Consider the following 16,409-nt stretch of genomic DNA (forward strand, 5'->3'; position numbering starts at 1 on the left):
ATTCATCATCCGGTTCTGCAGGGCACTTTCCACAATGAAGTGGTCATCAGTGTGGGATGTGGCCAAAGGATGTCCACTTCTGTGCCTCTCTGTGACTCCTCCAGTCTCTCTGTATCTCTGTTGCAACCTGCTGATGACACTCTGTGACACTCTAAGCTCAGTGGCCACTTCCCTTGAAAACAGCCTCACCTGCTTTATGAACCATTTCTACCCGCCTGACATCAAAGTCAGGTGGACTGAAAGTGGTCTTCTGTTGTTGGAGGGGGGTGTCCCTCAGTCAATATTATGCCAGTAATGATCAAACCTTTCACTGCTTCTCTACCCTGACTTTCACACCAAGAGAGGGCGACATTTACATGTGCACTGTGGGGCACTCAGTCTTGCAGAGGCCTACAAGGATCTGTGGTGGGGTTTAATGAGGAGGGAAATGCATGTTATCCTTGCTAGATCTCAAGGATAATAATTATAATGATATAACTGCTGAGAAAAACTGATGATAATTTTTTTTTGTTTGTTTGTTTATTAAGGTAAGTGCACAAGGGCCCATCAATCCTGCAACACCAACTGCAGTTGCTGCAGCCCAGTACTCCTCTTATAGTGTTCAGGTGACTTCCACATTAAAAAAAATGTGTAAGTCACCTTATTATTACTATTATCATAGAAACCAACCATGGTTTAATGTAACATGTAAAAGACACATAAGTTTCTCTCATGTAAAATCAGAAGCACTTATCTTTACAAGGTCTGAAATGGGTTTGAAAATGAAAAGTTAATTTGAAAAGAACAAACCGCATTTATTAACGATAGCAGATTCATTTGTTATGATACTGCCTTGTTTCATCACCGCTTCCGAAAGCCGTGTAACGTTCATGTGTCTGTAGCTGCACAACAGGCAGCCTGTCTTAACTTGCTCACATCTACGGACGTACAGCGCCACCTGCAGCCTCACACGGGGAATTTCTTAGAAAATTAAGGGGAAAAACTGAAGGAAAAAGTAAGTGTATTATCACGTTACCTGTTCTTATGCAAGTTACTCTGTTAGGTTGCATATTTGTACCTTTTCATTATATTATTGTAAACACACATCTTAGATTAAATTTAGATGAAATTGTTCTGAAATTTAAAAGGTGATGTTAGGAAGCACTGCAGCAAGCGCTGTGTGTCTATAACTGAAGAAGTCTTTCACATGTTTTACTTGGTCAGTATATGTCAAGTCTTTTCATATTGTTCATGTTGTGGATTGAACTGCTGGCAAATTTAGAGAATCTCTCTACTGCAAAACAGGTTGGGCTGCTGTGCTCCTCTCAACATTTGCACAACAAGGAAGCTGTGGTCAAATAGTTCAGTGCTGCTGATAATTTATTTTTATGTCAGCATGGCTTCATGATAATTCCGCAAGGACAGATCACCTAACTTCCTTCAGTGACTTTGATTTGCATGATGTGTCCATGTGATTATGTGTTCAGTTCAGACTGGCGAAAGAGGTGAAAGACTGAGCCTCCAACAACGACGATACCAGCCAAGACATTATGCGCTCTTCTCTGCTAATTCTGATACTCAACATCTCCTGTGCCTTTTCACAAAGTAAGAATGAGGTTAAAAGTTACTACTTTGTTCTAGTGGGATGAACACTTATGAAATGCTTTTCATTGGAGAGTTTCTCAAGTTTCTCTTGCTATATGTCATTATAGGTTTCTAACAATTTATCAATACTTTTCCTTATTTCCATTGTCTTGTTTTTTAGTTCCTCATGAATTGGTCTACATTTTGGGGTGCTTCGAAAATGGGACAACTGAAGCACAACTTGAATATGATGCTGAGGAGATTTTTTATGTGGATTTTGAAAGACATGAGCTAGTATACACTGTGCCCAGATATTATGTGAATGACCTGAGAGAGAAAATAGACAGATTTCATGTATATGAAAATGCTCAGAGAGGCAAAACCACGTGTTCAGCAGTTCTAACAATATCCAAAGCAATGGAGAAAAATCCACCAGAAGAAAGAGGTAAGAACCCTAAACATCATCAATCATCTCCATAGTGATAAGCTTGATAAAATGTTGATGAGGCTTTTTAATTGTCTTTTCATCCACTGAAGACCCCCCTATGAGCATCCTCTACCCTGCAGAAGAAGTTCAGTTTGGAGTTGAAAACAGCCTCATCTGTTTTGTGAACCATTTCTACCCACCTGACATCAGAGTCAGCTGGACCAGAAATGGTCTTCCGGTGTCGGAGGGGGTGTCACTCAGTCGATACTATCCCAATAATGATCAAACCTTCCACCAGCTCTCTACCCTGGCATTCACACCAAGAGAGGGGGACATTTACAGCTGCACTGTCGAGCACTCAGCCCTGAAGAGTCCTACAACAAGGATCTGGGGTGATTGTTTTATCTAATGAAGGCACTTAAAAATAATATACAATATTTGTTGTAAAATATTTCCTTGTGTCTGTAATGATGCATATCATCTTATGTTCCTACACAGAACCTGAATTGAGTCATCCCAGTCTTGGACTCGATATTTTCTGCGGAGTGGGCCTGACTCTGGGCTTGCTGGGAGTTGCAGCCGGAACATTTTTAATGGTTAAGAGACACCACAGACAACCAATTCTGAATAGATAGATTATACATGACATTGATCTTGATAATGATGACATACATGACATTTTGATGAATCAATGAATACCAGGCCTGTAGTAGGCATTTCTATTTATGGCTCATTCAACAACAAATTCAATGACGAGAGTGAGTGTGGAAAATTGACAATGTTCAAACACATTTGTAAAGAAAGTATTACCTCACCACACACAAAGAAGAAATACACAAAAAACAGTTCATCAGCCGTGTTTCAACATGTAATGCAGATGCAGCCATACGTTAATACACATCACATATGCCAGATTATATTCAGCTTTAAAGCAATACTATATGTAACTTTTGAAAGAAGAAATTATGCTGCTACAGCTTGATTATTATGGTGGCTAATGTTAGCTAACTTCAAATTACTGAGTTCACTGATTTTTCTTCACTTGCACTGCTCTTAACCTACTCAAATGACCAGTGTGTAGGATTTAGGGGCATCTGGTGGTGAGGTAGCACGTTAAAAACCCTCCCAAATCCTACACACTGGTCATTTAAAACAGGAATGGAAATTGAACCATAGCATTGTAAGAAACTACAACAAGTGATTTGCACCTGCAGCTTCTGGGCTTCTAGCCACAGTTACACTGGCCTGCAATATGGTTTGATGAGCAGTGGTTTTAAATTTGAGAGGGAAAGTGGTTTATTAAAAGCGTTTTTGCAGAAGACAGTTAATAATAAAAATGATAGATGTGTACATGTATGATGTATATCTCCTGTAATGAAATGCAAAGTACAAGAGAATACATGAAAAAGAACGCTTCAATAATGGATACTAATCAAACAAAATAAAATGGCTTAAATCATTATATAATGGTGCCATGTCTTATCTGAAATCTAATGGTATCTTACCTTAACCCTTTCGTCTTATTCGCTGTTCTCCAGTCTCACCATTACTCTGTTTTAGCCTTGGAACCTCTGGCATGTGCCATGCGTAGCAACCAAAAAACAGAGGGCATTGAAACAGGAGGTCATAACTTTAAATCTAGTTTATACGCAGACAACATTTTATTAATATCAAGCAATCCTATGCAGCCCATTCCATCAGTGGTCAGGCTTATAAATGCATTAAGTACTTTTTTTATACAATGTAAACTGGAGTAACTGGAGGCAATACCAATGCAATGCACCACTGATTTGGAAACCAAATGGAATTAAATGCTTGGGTATTGTAATTTTTTCCCAAATCTATGCGCTGAATGCCCCGGGTTTACTGAGCAATATAAGAGATGACATATAGAGATGGTCTTCTTTACCGTTGTGTCTGTGGGGGAGGGCTGAGGTGCTGAAGATGAATATTCTCCCAAGAACTGTCATTCATCATGTCAGCCTTACCCTTGCAGTTTACCTCAAGATGATTCAAGCGGTTAAAATCTTTGTTCTCATCCTTCCTGTGGTGTAAGAAGAAACCTGAAAAAAGCCTGAAGAAACTTGGAATGCAAAGACATAAGAGTGGCATGGCAGTGCCAGACATTTACCACTATTATTCTTCTTGTAGCGCCAGATATGCTATCATTATGGTAACCGTTGATTTAATAGGTAGTTGGGAATGACTCGAGGAACAAATTAGTGCTAATCTTAACGACAGCGTACAGCTATCTTTGGTCACTTTCGGGTTTATCCAAATCCTCCTGCAGAATTTGATAATCCAATTTTTAGTCTATCTCATAGAATTGCTAAATTACTCGATGAAATGCTCATAATTATGGGAACTTCTCTCCCATCTTGCCCTCTTTGGTGTAATTTGTTATTTTCAGCAGGAGGCATTGCCAGGTGGCAGAGTTCTAACATTAAGTGTCTGGGAGATTTAATCAGTGAAAGCAAAATGGCTTCATTTCATAATCTAAGGGAACAGCACAACCTAACAGATGCCATCTTGTGTTTCCAACAAGTATACTATAAATAAATCTAAAAATGCATAAACGGGCACCAGTGGTGACAGGGACGAGTGTAGATGATGAGTTACAGAAGAAGAAGAAGAAGGGGGGAGACATTCCCCTTTATTTGTCACACACATGCGAACACTGCACACGAGGTGAAATTTGACTTCAGCCTTTAACCCATCCTGGTCGTCCCTCCTCCGCGGCAGACCAGGAGCGGTGGGCAGCCAGACCGGCGCCCAGGGACCCATCTTCGCCTGTCACCATTGGTCAGGTGGTGATCTTCTTGCATGTTTTTAGTGGGGGTATATTTTTAACGGAGGATACCCCAGGTGAACACGGGGAGAACATGCAAACTCCACACAGAAAGGCCCTCCTACAGGATTTTGTTGAGGCGACAGTGTTGCCACCGTGCCACCATGCCACCCTACAGGATTTTGTTGCCAGACCTGCTTGTAACCACAAGGCCAACCCAGTTAATTAATGGAACATGAGTCCAGCCTGTCTGGCAGTCTGCTGCTTCACTTCCTCATGCTCTCATAGCAAGATTAGTTTATTTTCAGTCTTTAACTTGCCTTTTCTCTTTTGTAGCCATGGGTGTTTGTAGCTTCTTTCCACTGCTGTGTCTGCTCCTATTCTTTTCAAGAGCAGGTAAGTAACATTAAAATTAAAATTTTTTTATTTTTTAATTGTGTTGCTATTCAAAACAGCACATTGACAAGCCAGACAGAGTGTTTGCGAATAGATTATGGGCAAGACAATGCATCTTTCAACTTCGTCTAAGACTTGTTGGCTTTCTGTTACAGGTGCTCTCTTTGGTTACGGTTTACTTTGTTGCCAGTTCATTTCCTCTGACAACATCGTTTATCTGGAGCAGGTCTACTTTAATAAGGTTCTTCTGTTGCAATACAACAGCACTTTGGGAAAATACACCGGCTACACACGCCAAACAAAAGAAATTGCAGATGACCTCAACAAAAACCATGCTTTTTTGACACAAGAAAAAAAGAATGAGGAGATGTGCAAAACCCATTTGTCATCGATGGTTGATGACTTTTCAAAGCCAGGTGATTATGGTGACCACAGTTGTTAAGGCTTCAGATTATAGCCTGCAAGTTACACTGTAGTTATTAAGTATATGTATCGATACAATACTTACTGGGTACCTATAGCAGGACGAACAAGTAAGTACAAGTGAAGTAAGTGTGAGGAAGTTCCATTATTATTCTACTTGCAGTGTAGTTAGGGCGTGTGTTGTTTGTTTGTTGGAAGATTAGTCACTCTGAATCAAAGTTAAAGGCCTCTGCCGTCTATTCCCTCATATTTATTCTTCATTGGCAACAGAGTTTAGGGGTAATTCCTGCACACACTCAGTCCATCAGTACTGAAACCACTCCAAACATACATCCATGGCAGAGATAGCTTAGCCAAACTAGCTCTACAATTGCCATTAACACAGCCTGCAGTCTCATAGCTAGAATGCAACACTCTCTGAAAGTAGCAAACCCTGAAGGTTTTCTCTGACATTTGCCATTTCTATTTTTATTATTATTTTTTACTGATTTTTTTTTTTTTTTTTTGGACACTTGGGGTCAACAAAAACAAATTCTGAACACCACATTGGCATATTATCATCTTTTAAGTTGATATGATGAACTTGTTGGCAAACAGTTATTTATTTACATGTTCAACAGTTACGGAGCAATATTATCATTCATTTGGAGTCATAATTCTGGCCATGTGGTGAATGAAAGTCCAATATTCACTCTGTTTTAGCTCTGGTTTTGGTTTCGTCAACTCCCGAGGGGAATAATATCAGGCTCTTTATCTGCTAAATGCTCCTCTTTATTCACCAGCTAGTCCCTAACTTTGTCTGCCTGCTGTTTAGTCCAGAGCAGTTAGTGTAAATGGGTTTTTTAGATATTTATCACTGAAAACAGTTGCTTGCTGCACAGAAATATGCTATAGGAGTGGTGGGAGTGAACCAAAACAGTTAAGTTGAAGGCTAGACAGCTAAACACTGAACTGAAACTCATTATAAAACTCTGTAAAGCCAAAGAGAGCTGCAGATTCAGGTGATAATTATCTATAGGTTCGCTGCATGAGGGACTGCTGGTACATTGTTATTATAAAAATATCCATTAGAGCCACTTTAAAGGACACCAAAGAAAATTTCTGTAACTATTCTAGTTTTATTATAGTTACTGTAATATTAACATAAATACTAAAGGTTTTTTGACTCAGTTATATGAAATGTAAAGTGTACAAAATTAAACTGTGCCCATAGGTTTCTCTATTTGTTCATTATTCATTCATTCCTTGCACTTCTTCCTGTCTTCTTCCCATTGGTATCCAGTAAGTAGGTCATTTAATTGGTATGCCATAGGTACAAAATAGTTACACTGTAATTTGCAGGCTGTAATCTCAAATGTTACAGAAACTCTCAGCATTATTGGTGGATGATAATTAACCCTTCGCTAAGCCCCGCCCTCTTTGGTTTCTGTTGCTATGCCTGTGTAGCCTACCATTCTCACCACGCACGGTTTACGGTGACAACGCTGGCAGATATACCATCGTAATTCGCAGTAATTTTTGAAACACCAGTGCTTCAATTCCTCACAAAAGCAAACCAAAGCAGGCTAACTATCGTTATTCTAAATTCTGATATAAATGCATCTTGGCTCACAGATTGACATATCTACAAACAGTGGATGTATCGGTCCTGAACGGGAGTTTTTCTAATGTAACCTGTAAACCCACAAAAAACATAGATCAGCAACATGGCCATTGTCTTCGAACGTAATGCTTCTTAACCTGACATACACATTACAAATTACATTAGAGCAGATAAAGACAAAGTTTAATCCATTCCTCATGCTTCCTCTTGCATTCTAGGCTTTGGAAAGGCTACAAAAGCGACCCTACAAAACTCTTGAGTGACAGAGCATCACTCTTCTTAGAGCCTCAGGCAGGCTGCATCATGTAGAGAAACACAAAGCTCGACAGGCCTGCCAGTGCCTAGTTACAGCTACAAAGCTGGACAATTGCTATTTGGAGGAGGGGCTTAGCGAAGTGTCACCAAAGATCTATAATTTAATGTTGACTCGTTTTGTGTATGGACTCTTTCCCCCAAGCTGAGCCCTCTGTCACAGTGACGTCAGCTGAGGCGGTGGGCAGCAAACATCGAAGCATGCTTGTCTGCAGCGTGTACAACTTCTATCCTAAACAAATCCGAGTGACCTGGCTGAGGAACGGCCAGGAAGTGACATCTGACGTGACATCCACTGATGAACTGTCCAATGGGAAATGGCTCTACCAGATCCACTCCTATCTGGAGTTTACACCCATACCAGGAGAGAAAATCAGTTGTATGGTGGAGCATGCCAGCTTCACACAGCCCAAGCTTTATGAGTGGGGTAAGAGGGTGACGGAGGTGTGAGGTGTGACAGGTTAGACTGGATTAAGTTCAATGCTACCAAGACAAAATTGCTCTTGTATCTATTTATGTCGCCATCAATAAAAACATACCACTTTTACTTGAAGAAATGTTCATTTGAATGGAATTATGACAGAAGACTTCTAATAATTATTTAAGCGCATGATGTAAATCTAGTGTTTGTGATAAATGTGTTTTTAGACCCCACACTTGGGTCCAAGATGAACAGGATTGCTGTTGGCACTGCAGGACTGCTGCTGGGTCTAGTGTTTTTTGGTGCCGGGGTGACTTGCTACAAAAAGGACACTACTGGTAAGAGACAGGATGAAAAAATTCTTTAGATGTCCAGTGTGTAGAGATAAATAAACCTAATTTAAAGACTACAAAGACACAAACAGGACTCTCTGGTTTTGCTGCATTATGTGTCACCAGCTGAAGAAAGCTGTTCCATTGTACAGTTGGGAGTCCCTGCATCATTGCACTTCCGTCAGAATACATTTATTGTTTCATTATCCTTCAAATCATGGAGCATCAATGTCAACACCACCAGCGATTATTTCCAGTCCATCAGTTTATGTAGTACATGTAGTTTTGTAGCCTCTATAGTTTTGAACACTTCTCAACACGAACTTATTTTGAATCAACTGTGTGACTGTTTTTCTTTTTGTTTTTCTTATAGGACAGGTGTTGGTGCCAACAAGTTAAGATCTCTACTGCCAGTGAATGATTGGACTGTGGAATAACAACAGAAATCATTCATTTCTCCAAGGGAAAAATACCTCTACTTAAATCTTGCTTGGTGTGCTGTATAGTTTTCCCAGGAATGATTTGTATTAAGTTAACCTTTAATGGAGGCTTGAGGAAACTTGTTTGAAAATATTTTCTCAAATTTTCTTTTGTACAGTAGAACATTTTTGATCATTTAAGAGATCTTATTTTCCATGAAATGGCTTGACAAAACTACTCTTGTACTCAAATGATCTTAAACTTTTTCTTCAGTATGTAGAAGTTGTTGTAGTATTATTAAGCTCATGTAAGTGATAATTACATGCAGTGGAAGTTATTAGAAGTACTTAATTTACTTTGAGCAAAGTTAGGCTATCCGTTTTTCATGTCCACAGTTTAAGGCTGATGTCTTACTACAGTCATTTCAGAGTTAGGAGATTAGTGTGTAAATCTAGTAAAATGGATTGTTATTATAGAAACAGAGACATATTTAAATGTATTCACATTAATATTATTTCATGTATAGAAACTGGAGTTAATTTAAGGTATAATGACATGATTTTGTGATTTCAGTAAAGCATATTTGTAATTGTTTTTAAAAAGAATATAACTGTTATAGAGATTGAAGCTAAAAGTATTGAAAGTAACATGAGTTCAAGGTTAAATATTTTGATTGTTGCAGGAAGATATTTCCTTTGTCGTTCATTGATGATGTGTTGTCTAAAATCTAAAGTGTAATTTATGATGTATTTTGTTAAGAAAGAAAATGTAATTCATTCAATACAGAGCTGTAATGAGAGCAACAATGTGTCGTAGTCTCTGTAATGACTATCTGCCCCTATACAGGGGCTTAACAAGTACACTGCTGTAAATATATTTGTCAGCAATTTAGAAATTTTATTGTTGACAAAATAAAAAAAAGATCTAATAATCACATGACCTGATATAAACTGGAATCTGTGAATCAATGGAGTCATGCACCATCCAGGATGCTGCACTGGGACTTGAAGTCATGATGCAAGAGCCCAAAAATAGGCTGAAAATAAACCAGGAAAATTTACCCTGTCTCTGAGGACAATTAGTCTAGTATTTCATTAATGGACTTAAAGTTGTGGCCCGGATCATTACAAGGTCCACAGCAATACAGAGAAACCTATTCCCAAACACATCCAAACACACTATTATGTTAATGAATTTATTTGTCTTTGGTCCGCTAGAGCATGCATATCTGCTCTGTAAACGACCTGACCCATGTTCTCCTTTGAGAAAAAAACTGAAACCAATAGGGAGACATACAACTTTTAGACTTCAGACAAACTTTATTGTCATCCAGTAGACAGCAAGGCTCAGCACAGGGTTGAAATATTAAAAAGTGTGTGTATATATATGTGTGTGTGTGTGTGTGTGTGTGTGTGTGTGTGTGTACATATATATATATATATATACATATAAGCAGCATAAAGGTTAATTTAAAGTGCAGTTGTGAAGAATGACCTGATGTGTTAAGACTCAAACAATCATAAGTAGTAACATCATCCTTCTATCATATGCAGGGTCACACTGACACAACTGCACAACACAACAATAACCCAGATTAGCTTTCCTGAAAAAAAGGCTCTTTTTTATCTAATTTACAAAAATGAACACATCTTGTCCTGCAACTTAGCTTGTTGAATAAGTGACTAAACAAAGAGTACACTGCTAACATCACTTTGCCTGCTAGATAGCCAATTAGCAGCCCAGCAAATTAAAACAGCATGTAAACATACCTGCAAATGTCACTTGGGTCAAAGAGACTGATGTGGCCCTTATTCTTCAATGCCAATTCAAACAACACACTGTTTGCCAATGACATTCGGCCCAGGATTGTTTACTTTGTCATTCCCCTGCTCAGGGGGCTCAGCCTGCCAGCTGCTGTCAATCAAACACCAACAGCTGGCGGAGAAGAAAAAGATCACTTCTGATTCTTCCACAGACCTTTTTTTTTTTTTCTCCTTTTAATAATATAAAACTATTAAATATGTAATATAAAATATGTTTTAAAAACATATTGACATTGTTTTTGACTGGGATGACTAAATGATTTCAGTTGAGGCAGGCTGTAAAGGACCAGTGTGTCAACTGCAACCACTTGAAAAACACAAAACTTATCAAGAACAACAGAGATACACCACCAAGAAGAGAAACTGATAGACTATAGATAAGAAGATAAACTTCTTAACTGCACTGAACATGTATGATTCCACAGCATTGCCATCTATCTTACTAATTTTAGGGACATAAAACCTAAAGCAATTTTATGATTTCATTTTTATTTTGTTGTTTCTACGTTTTCTTCTTGACTATGAACAATAGAAATTGTGTTGCTGTTATTTGATGGTTGTATGTAACAGATAATTATTCCTAGTTATATCAAAATAAATCCCTTCAGACAAGGAAAGCACTAAATTAATAATCACAGTTATATGCATGGTAAGTCTTAAATAATAATGTTTTATTTAATTTAAATGGTCGTGCTTTTATGATAAAACTAAAAGAGTGAATAAGTAACATTAAAGCTCAAGACGAGGTTGTCGTTGCTTATTTGTGTTGCTGCTCAAACTAGTACAAAGACGTTATGTGACCACACCAAAGACAGATAAAAGCATTGTTCATGACGATGAAGTTGTGTGCCCTCAATATTTCTTTAAGCTATTTCACTGACAATGAGATAACTATATCACTTAAAGCTATTATACTTTAAGTATTACATTCAATTCAATTCAGTGATCGTAATTTCTGTACTAGCAGACAGCAGAGTTATTTCTTGGCTTTCTTCAGTCTCTAGTCTGGGTTACTTTTTGCCCTGCCTGCCAAGATCCAGTCTGGCAGGTAAAATAGTTTGTACAACATTCATGCCAACCGTACTTGCCAAAGAAAACTACGAAGAGAAATAACAGCTGTTGACTTTATTTTGCAGAGTCTCTCTTTGTTCACACGCTGACAAATTGTCAGTTTAATATTTACCTGTTGCAGTCAACTGTGGCAATATTTTTCTTGAACAATATCACAAGAAAATTCACTGGAAACACACAGGAAGCAAAGGAAATTGCAGATACCTACAACACAAATCCTGCAATTATGGTACAACAGAGAAGGATTGCAGATCATTGCAAAAGCTCCATTGCTTGCACATGTAATGTATTTAAGCCAGATGAGTTTTAGATATCAGGGGAAATTGCATCTTACATCAAATGTGCATAAAACCTGCATTGATTGAGGAACCTGTTTTTTATGTTAATATTTCTCTTCATGGAACAGGCTTTGTAAAACACACAATACACAACGTGTATTTTGCTTGTTGCAAGGTGGGTGGTGCTTGCAGCATGATAGGTAGGTTGAGGTAGTTTCAATTTAACAGCTGTCCTGCCAGTTTGTTTGAAACATTTCATTTACTAACTCCAATAATCAATCTGTCCTACTGGATTTAAATACAGAGCAAACACCTAAAGTCAGAGAAGCCTGCGGGGATTCTCATCATGTTGACCCATCTAAAACGATCACTGCATTAATCATGTATGACCGTTCAATTCATGAAGATAAAACCTCAGCACTTTTGAAGAATAAAAATCCAAATAATATATATATATATATATATATATATATATATATTAAAATTACTGTTGATTTCATCTGTACATACCTACAGTACATAACATGCTGTGACCCACTTTCATCTCTGCTCCCCCACACTAAATTAATGGGCATGTAGGCCCTCAGTAATGTCTTACGGACAAGAAGTGACATTGCTGTATTTCAGCCCTTGACAAGGTTGGACAGATTAGACACACTAGCCTTGTTTAATACTCCCACAAAACACAGGAAGGGAGAGGTATCAGGAGTGGGAATCAGAAAAGACAGACAAAAGCAACAAAGACTGACACAAATTAAAAAAAAAAAAAAAACAGTTAGCTGCAGCCCTAAAATGCTTAACTAGCCACAGCAACTAGTGCTTATATATTAATGCAGCAATAATTATAACCCAGAGACATCATTCCCAAATGGGCCATTCTGTATAAAGAGAACTTTTACTTTTGGCACTTCAAGGTTTGATACTAAAACTTACACACTTAAGTAAGAATTTGAATGCAGGATATTTACTCGTAACAGAGTATTTTCATACTCTGGTATTTTCTACTTTTACTTAAGAAAAATATCTAAATACTTCTTCCATTACTGTGTAAGTCTGTCTAAAAATGTTTGGACTCGTGCGTTAACATCGTCTGTCAGACAGTGCTCAGGGCTTAAGTTCCCCAATTACGCCCGTCTTTACGCGCATGCGCTCTCTGGAATAATGAGTCGTTTTGGCTTCTATTTTATCTTTCTCTTTTTGTTATATAAAAGCCCGAGTTTGATCCTCTTCTTGTGTTTCGCCATCTATGTTTACATTCACTACAGAACAAGATAAAGATATCAAATTAGAGTGGAAACCTTTGTCGGAACCATCATATCTTTAGATCTTTATTACAGGATCTTGTCAGCGTTTATGAGTTTACAAACACGTCATGAGATCTGTCGTCCTTGTCACTGCAACTTTGTATGGCGTCAGTCTGCAGTGCTGGACTGTGCTGTTCCCGTATCGGAGGTCGTCCCAAAAACCATAACCAAAACACCGGAGCGCCCGACGCGTTTACGTTACCGAGCCGCGATAAGACCCCCGAGATGCTTGATAAGAGGCGGTTATAAACACAGATACAGACCAAGGATGTCAGCAAGCATCCAGCGTTTAGCGACCACAGGGAAGGAATCAACAAAACAGCTGGTAAGATTTAAAGATTTACTGTTTTGTTCTGCTGACCTGCTCCAACAGGTGAAATAACCTGAACCATATTTAAATCTGCGCACGTGGAGACTTTTTGTTATTGCTCTTAATTTATTGGCTACTTCACTCTCTTCTACCTTTTTTTAAATTATTATATGCCTCTATCTTAATTTATTCTATTCTACTTCACCCAGTGGTAAAAATTAAGTACATTTGCTTCAGTGCTGTGCTCAGAGACAATTTTGATGTACTTGAGTATTTTATTTTTAAGCTGCTTCATACTGTGCTACATTTCAGAGGAGAATATTGTACCTTTCATTCATTTATCTGGCAGTTATTGTAGCTACTTTGCACATTTCTTAAACATAAAAATCAGCATACACAATGTGAAACAGTGAACGTAAACACAGTCAATTAAAAACCACCATCATATGAACATTAGAATTAACTTCAACTACGTTATAATGCTGCTGAAATATTAATGCATCAGTGATAATTAACCAATATTGTAATTTGTAACAGTATTACTCTGACAGACCATTTTGTTATGTTATTTACATTTGTATTTACAGTACATTTTGCTGATAATACATACTTTAACTCAAATGTATTTTTGAATGTATGGATGCTTTACTCCTCTACTCTTCCTTACCTCATTCTGTTCTACTCTTCTTTACACCACTCTCCTATGCCTTACTGTGTCCTCTACCATTAGTCTATTCTACTTTACTGTACTCCACTTTACGTTATTCTGCTCTCTGCTACTCTCCTCTACTTATTCTACTCTACACCACCTGTCCACATTATACATTAATCAATTTTACTTCTTGCTTTACTTTCTCCTTTTTCATCGTAACTTTATGTGGCGTCTTCTGCTACTTTAATCGACTTTAACCTTACTCTACACCACCTAAACATAAAAACGCTGCTTTACATCTCTGACTTACTTTCAATTCATCAATCATGAAAACTCAGTAGTTGCAGCCCTTTTCATTTCAAAATAAAAGATCAGACTTAAATGTCGGCTAGGTGAATTATATCATTCATTTAGCAACTAATGAACAAAGTATTTTTCCATGTGTTTTTACCGCAAATCTAAACTGACTGGCACTGACTTGCACATATACATTTCTATTCAAAGTCAGGCTTCCTTAATATGGAATTGATGTTTTTTTCACTGTGTAAACACGTGTTTTGTTCTTTGTCTTCTCCACAGTTCTTCTCTGACAACCCTGACGACTGTTTGAACCAATGGGTCTCTCACTGTCAGTCTGGCTGTACAGCAGTGCAGATCACAGCCCTCCCTCCTCTTCATCAGCTTTCCCTCCGCTAGCTGTCCCGACCTCCTCTCGCCTGGCGGTCACTCTGAACTCCTCTCCGGTCGCTCCAGGAGACGGTCGCTCACACTGGAGCTCACTCCACCGCTCTCCTCACTTCTTGCTGTCTGCCTGCAAACAGGAAGTGACACGCTCACCTGTTGAGCAGAGCAGCGATGGGGTGAGGGCGGAGATGGGGATGAAGACTGGGCTTCATGTCTGGGAGGTGCTGTGGAACCCCAGTCACAGGGGGACTCATGCTGTCTTGGGCATTTCCAGGCATAACTGCCCTCTGCAGGCCTCAGGGTACAATGTGCTGGTGGGTGGAGACTCACAGTCCTGGGGCTGGGAACTCAAAACCAACCAGCTCTGGCATGCTGGACAGAATCTGGGTCTTTACCCAGAAAAGAGGAAGAGGTGTCACTCTGAGTCTGGGGGGGATTTTTGGCCACAGTCTTCCACTTCGTCACACACGAAGATAACACCTCTCCCCATCCCTGAGCGCATCCTGCTGGTCCTGGATGCAGACGCAGGAACTCTAGGATTTATTGTTGATGGCAGCTTCCTCGGTGTAGCCTTTAAAGACCTCCCTTGTGGCGTGGAGCTGTTCCCAGCAGTGAGCAGTGTGAGAGGAGGAGCCAGCATACGACTACGATACCTGAACGGTGCCACACGTCGGTGTCAGCTTTTTACACTGATTTGGTTCGATCCTCTTGAGTCTAACAAAACACATGAACTAACGGTTTTTCCTCTCTCTCTCCTTCCCAGGTGATCCCCCTGCCCTGATGGCTTTGTGTGGACTGTCAATTCGTCAGCTTTTAGGGCAGCAGAGGCAGAATCAAATGGACAAACTGCCTCTACCTCCTCGTCTCCATCACTACCTGCTTTCTAGTCAATGATGTGCATGTTTACATGCACACACATACACTCAATAGGAAACATTCTGTCAAGCACTGAAGTGTATCGAGAAGTTTCAGAACATTTCCTTTTTATATGGAAAAATTATGTATTACTGTATTTATTCTTCATTTTATGTATCACAATGTAACATAGTTTGTTCATATTTATATCTGTAAACCTTGTTGAATTTCAAAAGATCGGCACTAAACTGAGAGTGTATAAAATAAATGAATACCACTCAAATTTGACCTTGTCATCATTGCTGTTTTACAGTTTCAATCTTTTGCAAATGTTGGAAGAAAGCAAAATAAGGGCAGTTTTCTCCATTTTAGAAAACATAAATCACATTTAGTAAAGAGGAGAATAATTATTATGGCGAAACGGTGATCCCAAGGTTCCCATGAAAAATTTTAATGATGTCTTAAATGGCATAATACAGTTGCTTATTTTTCCCATTAATAATTCCCAAACAAAACTCTGTATGAAGTGACTTCCTGAATTAATCTATATTGCTCAATGATAACAAACTGCTTAAATTTAGTTGTATCTTTAAATGAGCATCTGTGTAGTTCGATTAGAGGCAAAGATGACTCATGCTCTTGGCTGCTTGCTCAGCTGCTTCACTGCCAAATTCTTTTAAATTTTAATTAAAGTATTTGTCATGTTTTTCCCAAGGACCAGGCTTTAGAGGGTGAGAAGTATACACT

General features: G+C 38.7%; 3 protein-coding genes across 3 annotated transcripts; all 3 read left to right on the forward strand.

Annotated features, from left to right (window-relative positions):
- The first annotated feature begins 1,529 nt into the window (after nucleotides 1–1,529).
- On the forward strand, nucleotides 1,530–3,401 carry LOC143324969 (H-2 class II histocompatibility antigen, A-U alpha chain-like). The gene is made up of 4 exons (XM_076737793.1): nucleotides 1,530–1,584; nucleotides 1,745–2,008; nucleotides 2,101–2,382; nucleotides 2,489–3,401. The coding sequence occupies exons 1-4, from the start codon at nucleotides 1,530–1,532 to the stop codon at nucleotides 2,623–2,625; spliced, it is 738 nt and encodes a 245-aa protein (XP_076593908.1). The 3' UTR covers nucleotides 2,626–3,401.
- Nucleotides 3,402–5,073: 1,672 nt separating this feature from the next.
- Nucleotides 5,074–8,802, forward strand: LOC143324645 (H-2 class II histocompatibility antigen, E-S beta chain-like). Its single transcript, XM_076737331.1, has 5 exons — nucleotides 5,074–5,174; nucleotides 5,330–5,590; nucleotides 7,658–7,939; nucleotides 8,161–8,271; nucleotides 8,639–8,802. Exons 1-5 carry the CDS (start codon nucleotides 5,117–5,119, stop codon nucleotides 8,662–8,664), a joined length of 738 nt encoding a protein of 245 aa, XP_076593446.1. The 5' UTR covers nucleotides 5,074–5,116; the 3' UTR covers nucleotides 8,665–8,802.
- A 4,195-nt stretch (nucleotides 8,803–12,997) lies between these two features.
- On the forward strand, nucleotides 12,998–15,942 carry LOC143324102 (SPRY domain-containing SOCS box protein 4). The gene is made up of 3 exons (XM_076736310.1): nucleotides 12,998–13,486; nucleotides 14,703–15,476; nucleotides 15,571–15,942. The coding sequence occupies exons 2-3, from the start codon at nucleotides 14,738–14,740 to the stop codon at nucleotides 15,699–15,701; spliced, it is 870 nt and encodes a 289-aa protein (XP_076592425.1). The 5' UTR covers nucleotides 12,998–13,486; nucleotides 14,703–14,737; the 3' UTR covers nucleotides 15,702–15,942.
- Nucleotides 15,943–16,409: the final 467 nt, after the last annotated feature.

This window comes from Chaetodon auriga, chromosome 8, assembly GCF_051107435.1.
Source record: "Chaetodon auriga isolate fChaAug3 chromosome 8, fChaAug3.hap1, whole genome shotgun sequence".
NCBI lineage: Eukaryota > Metazoa > Chordata > Actinopteri > Chaetodontiformes > Chaetodontidae > Chaetodon > Chaetodon auriga.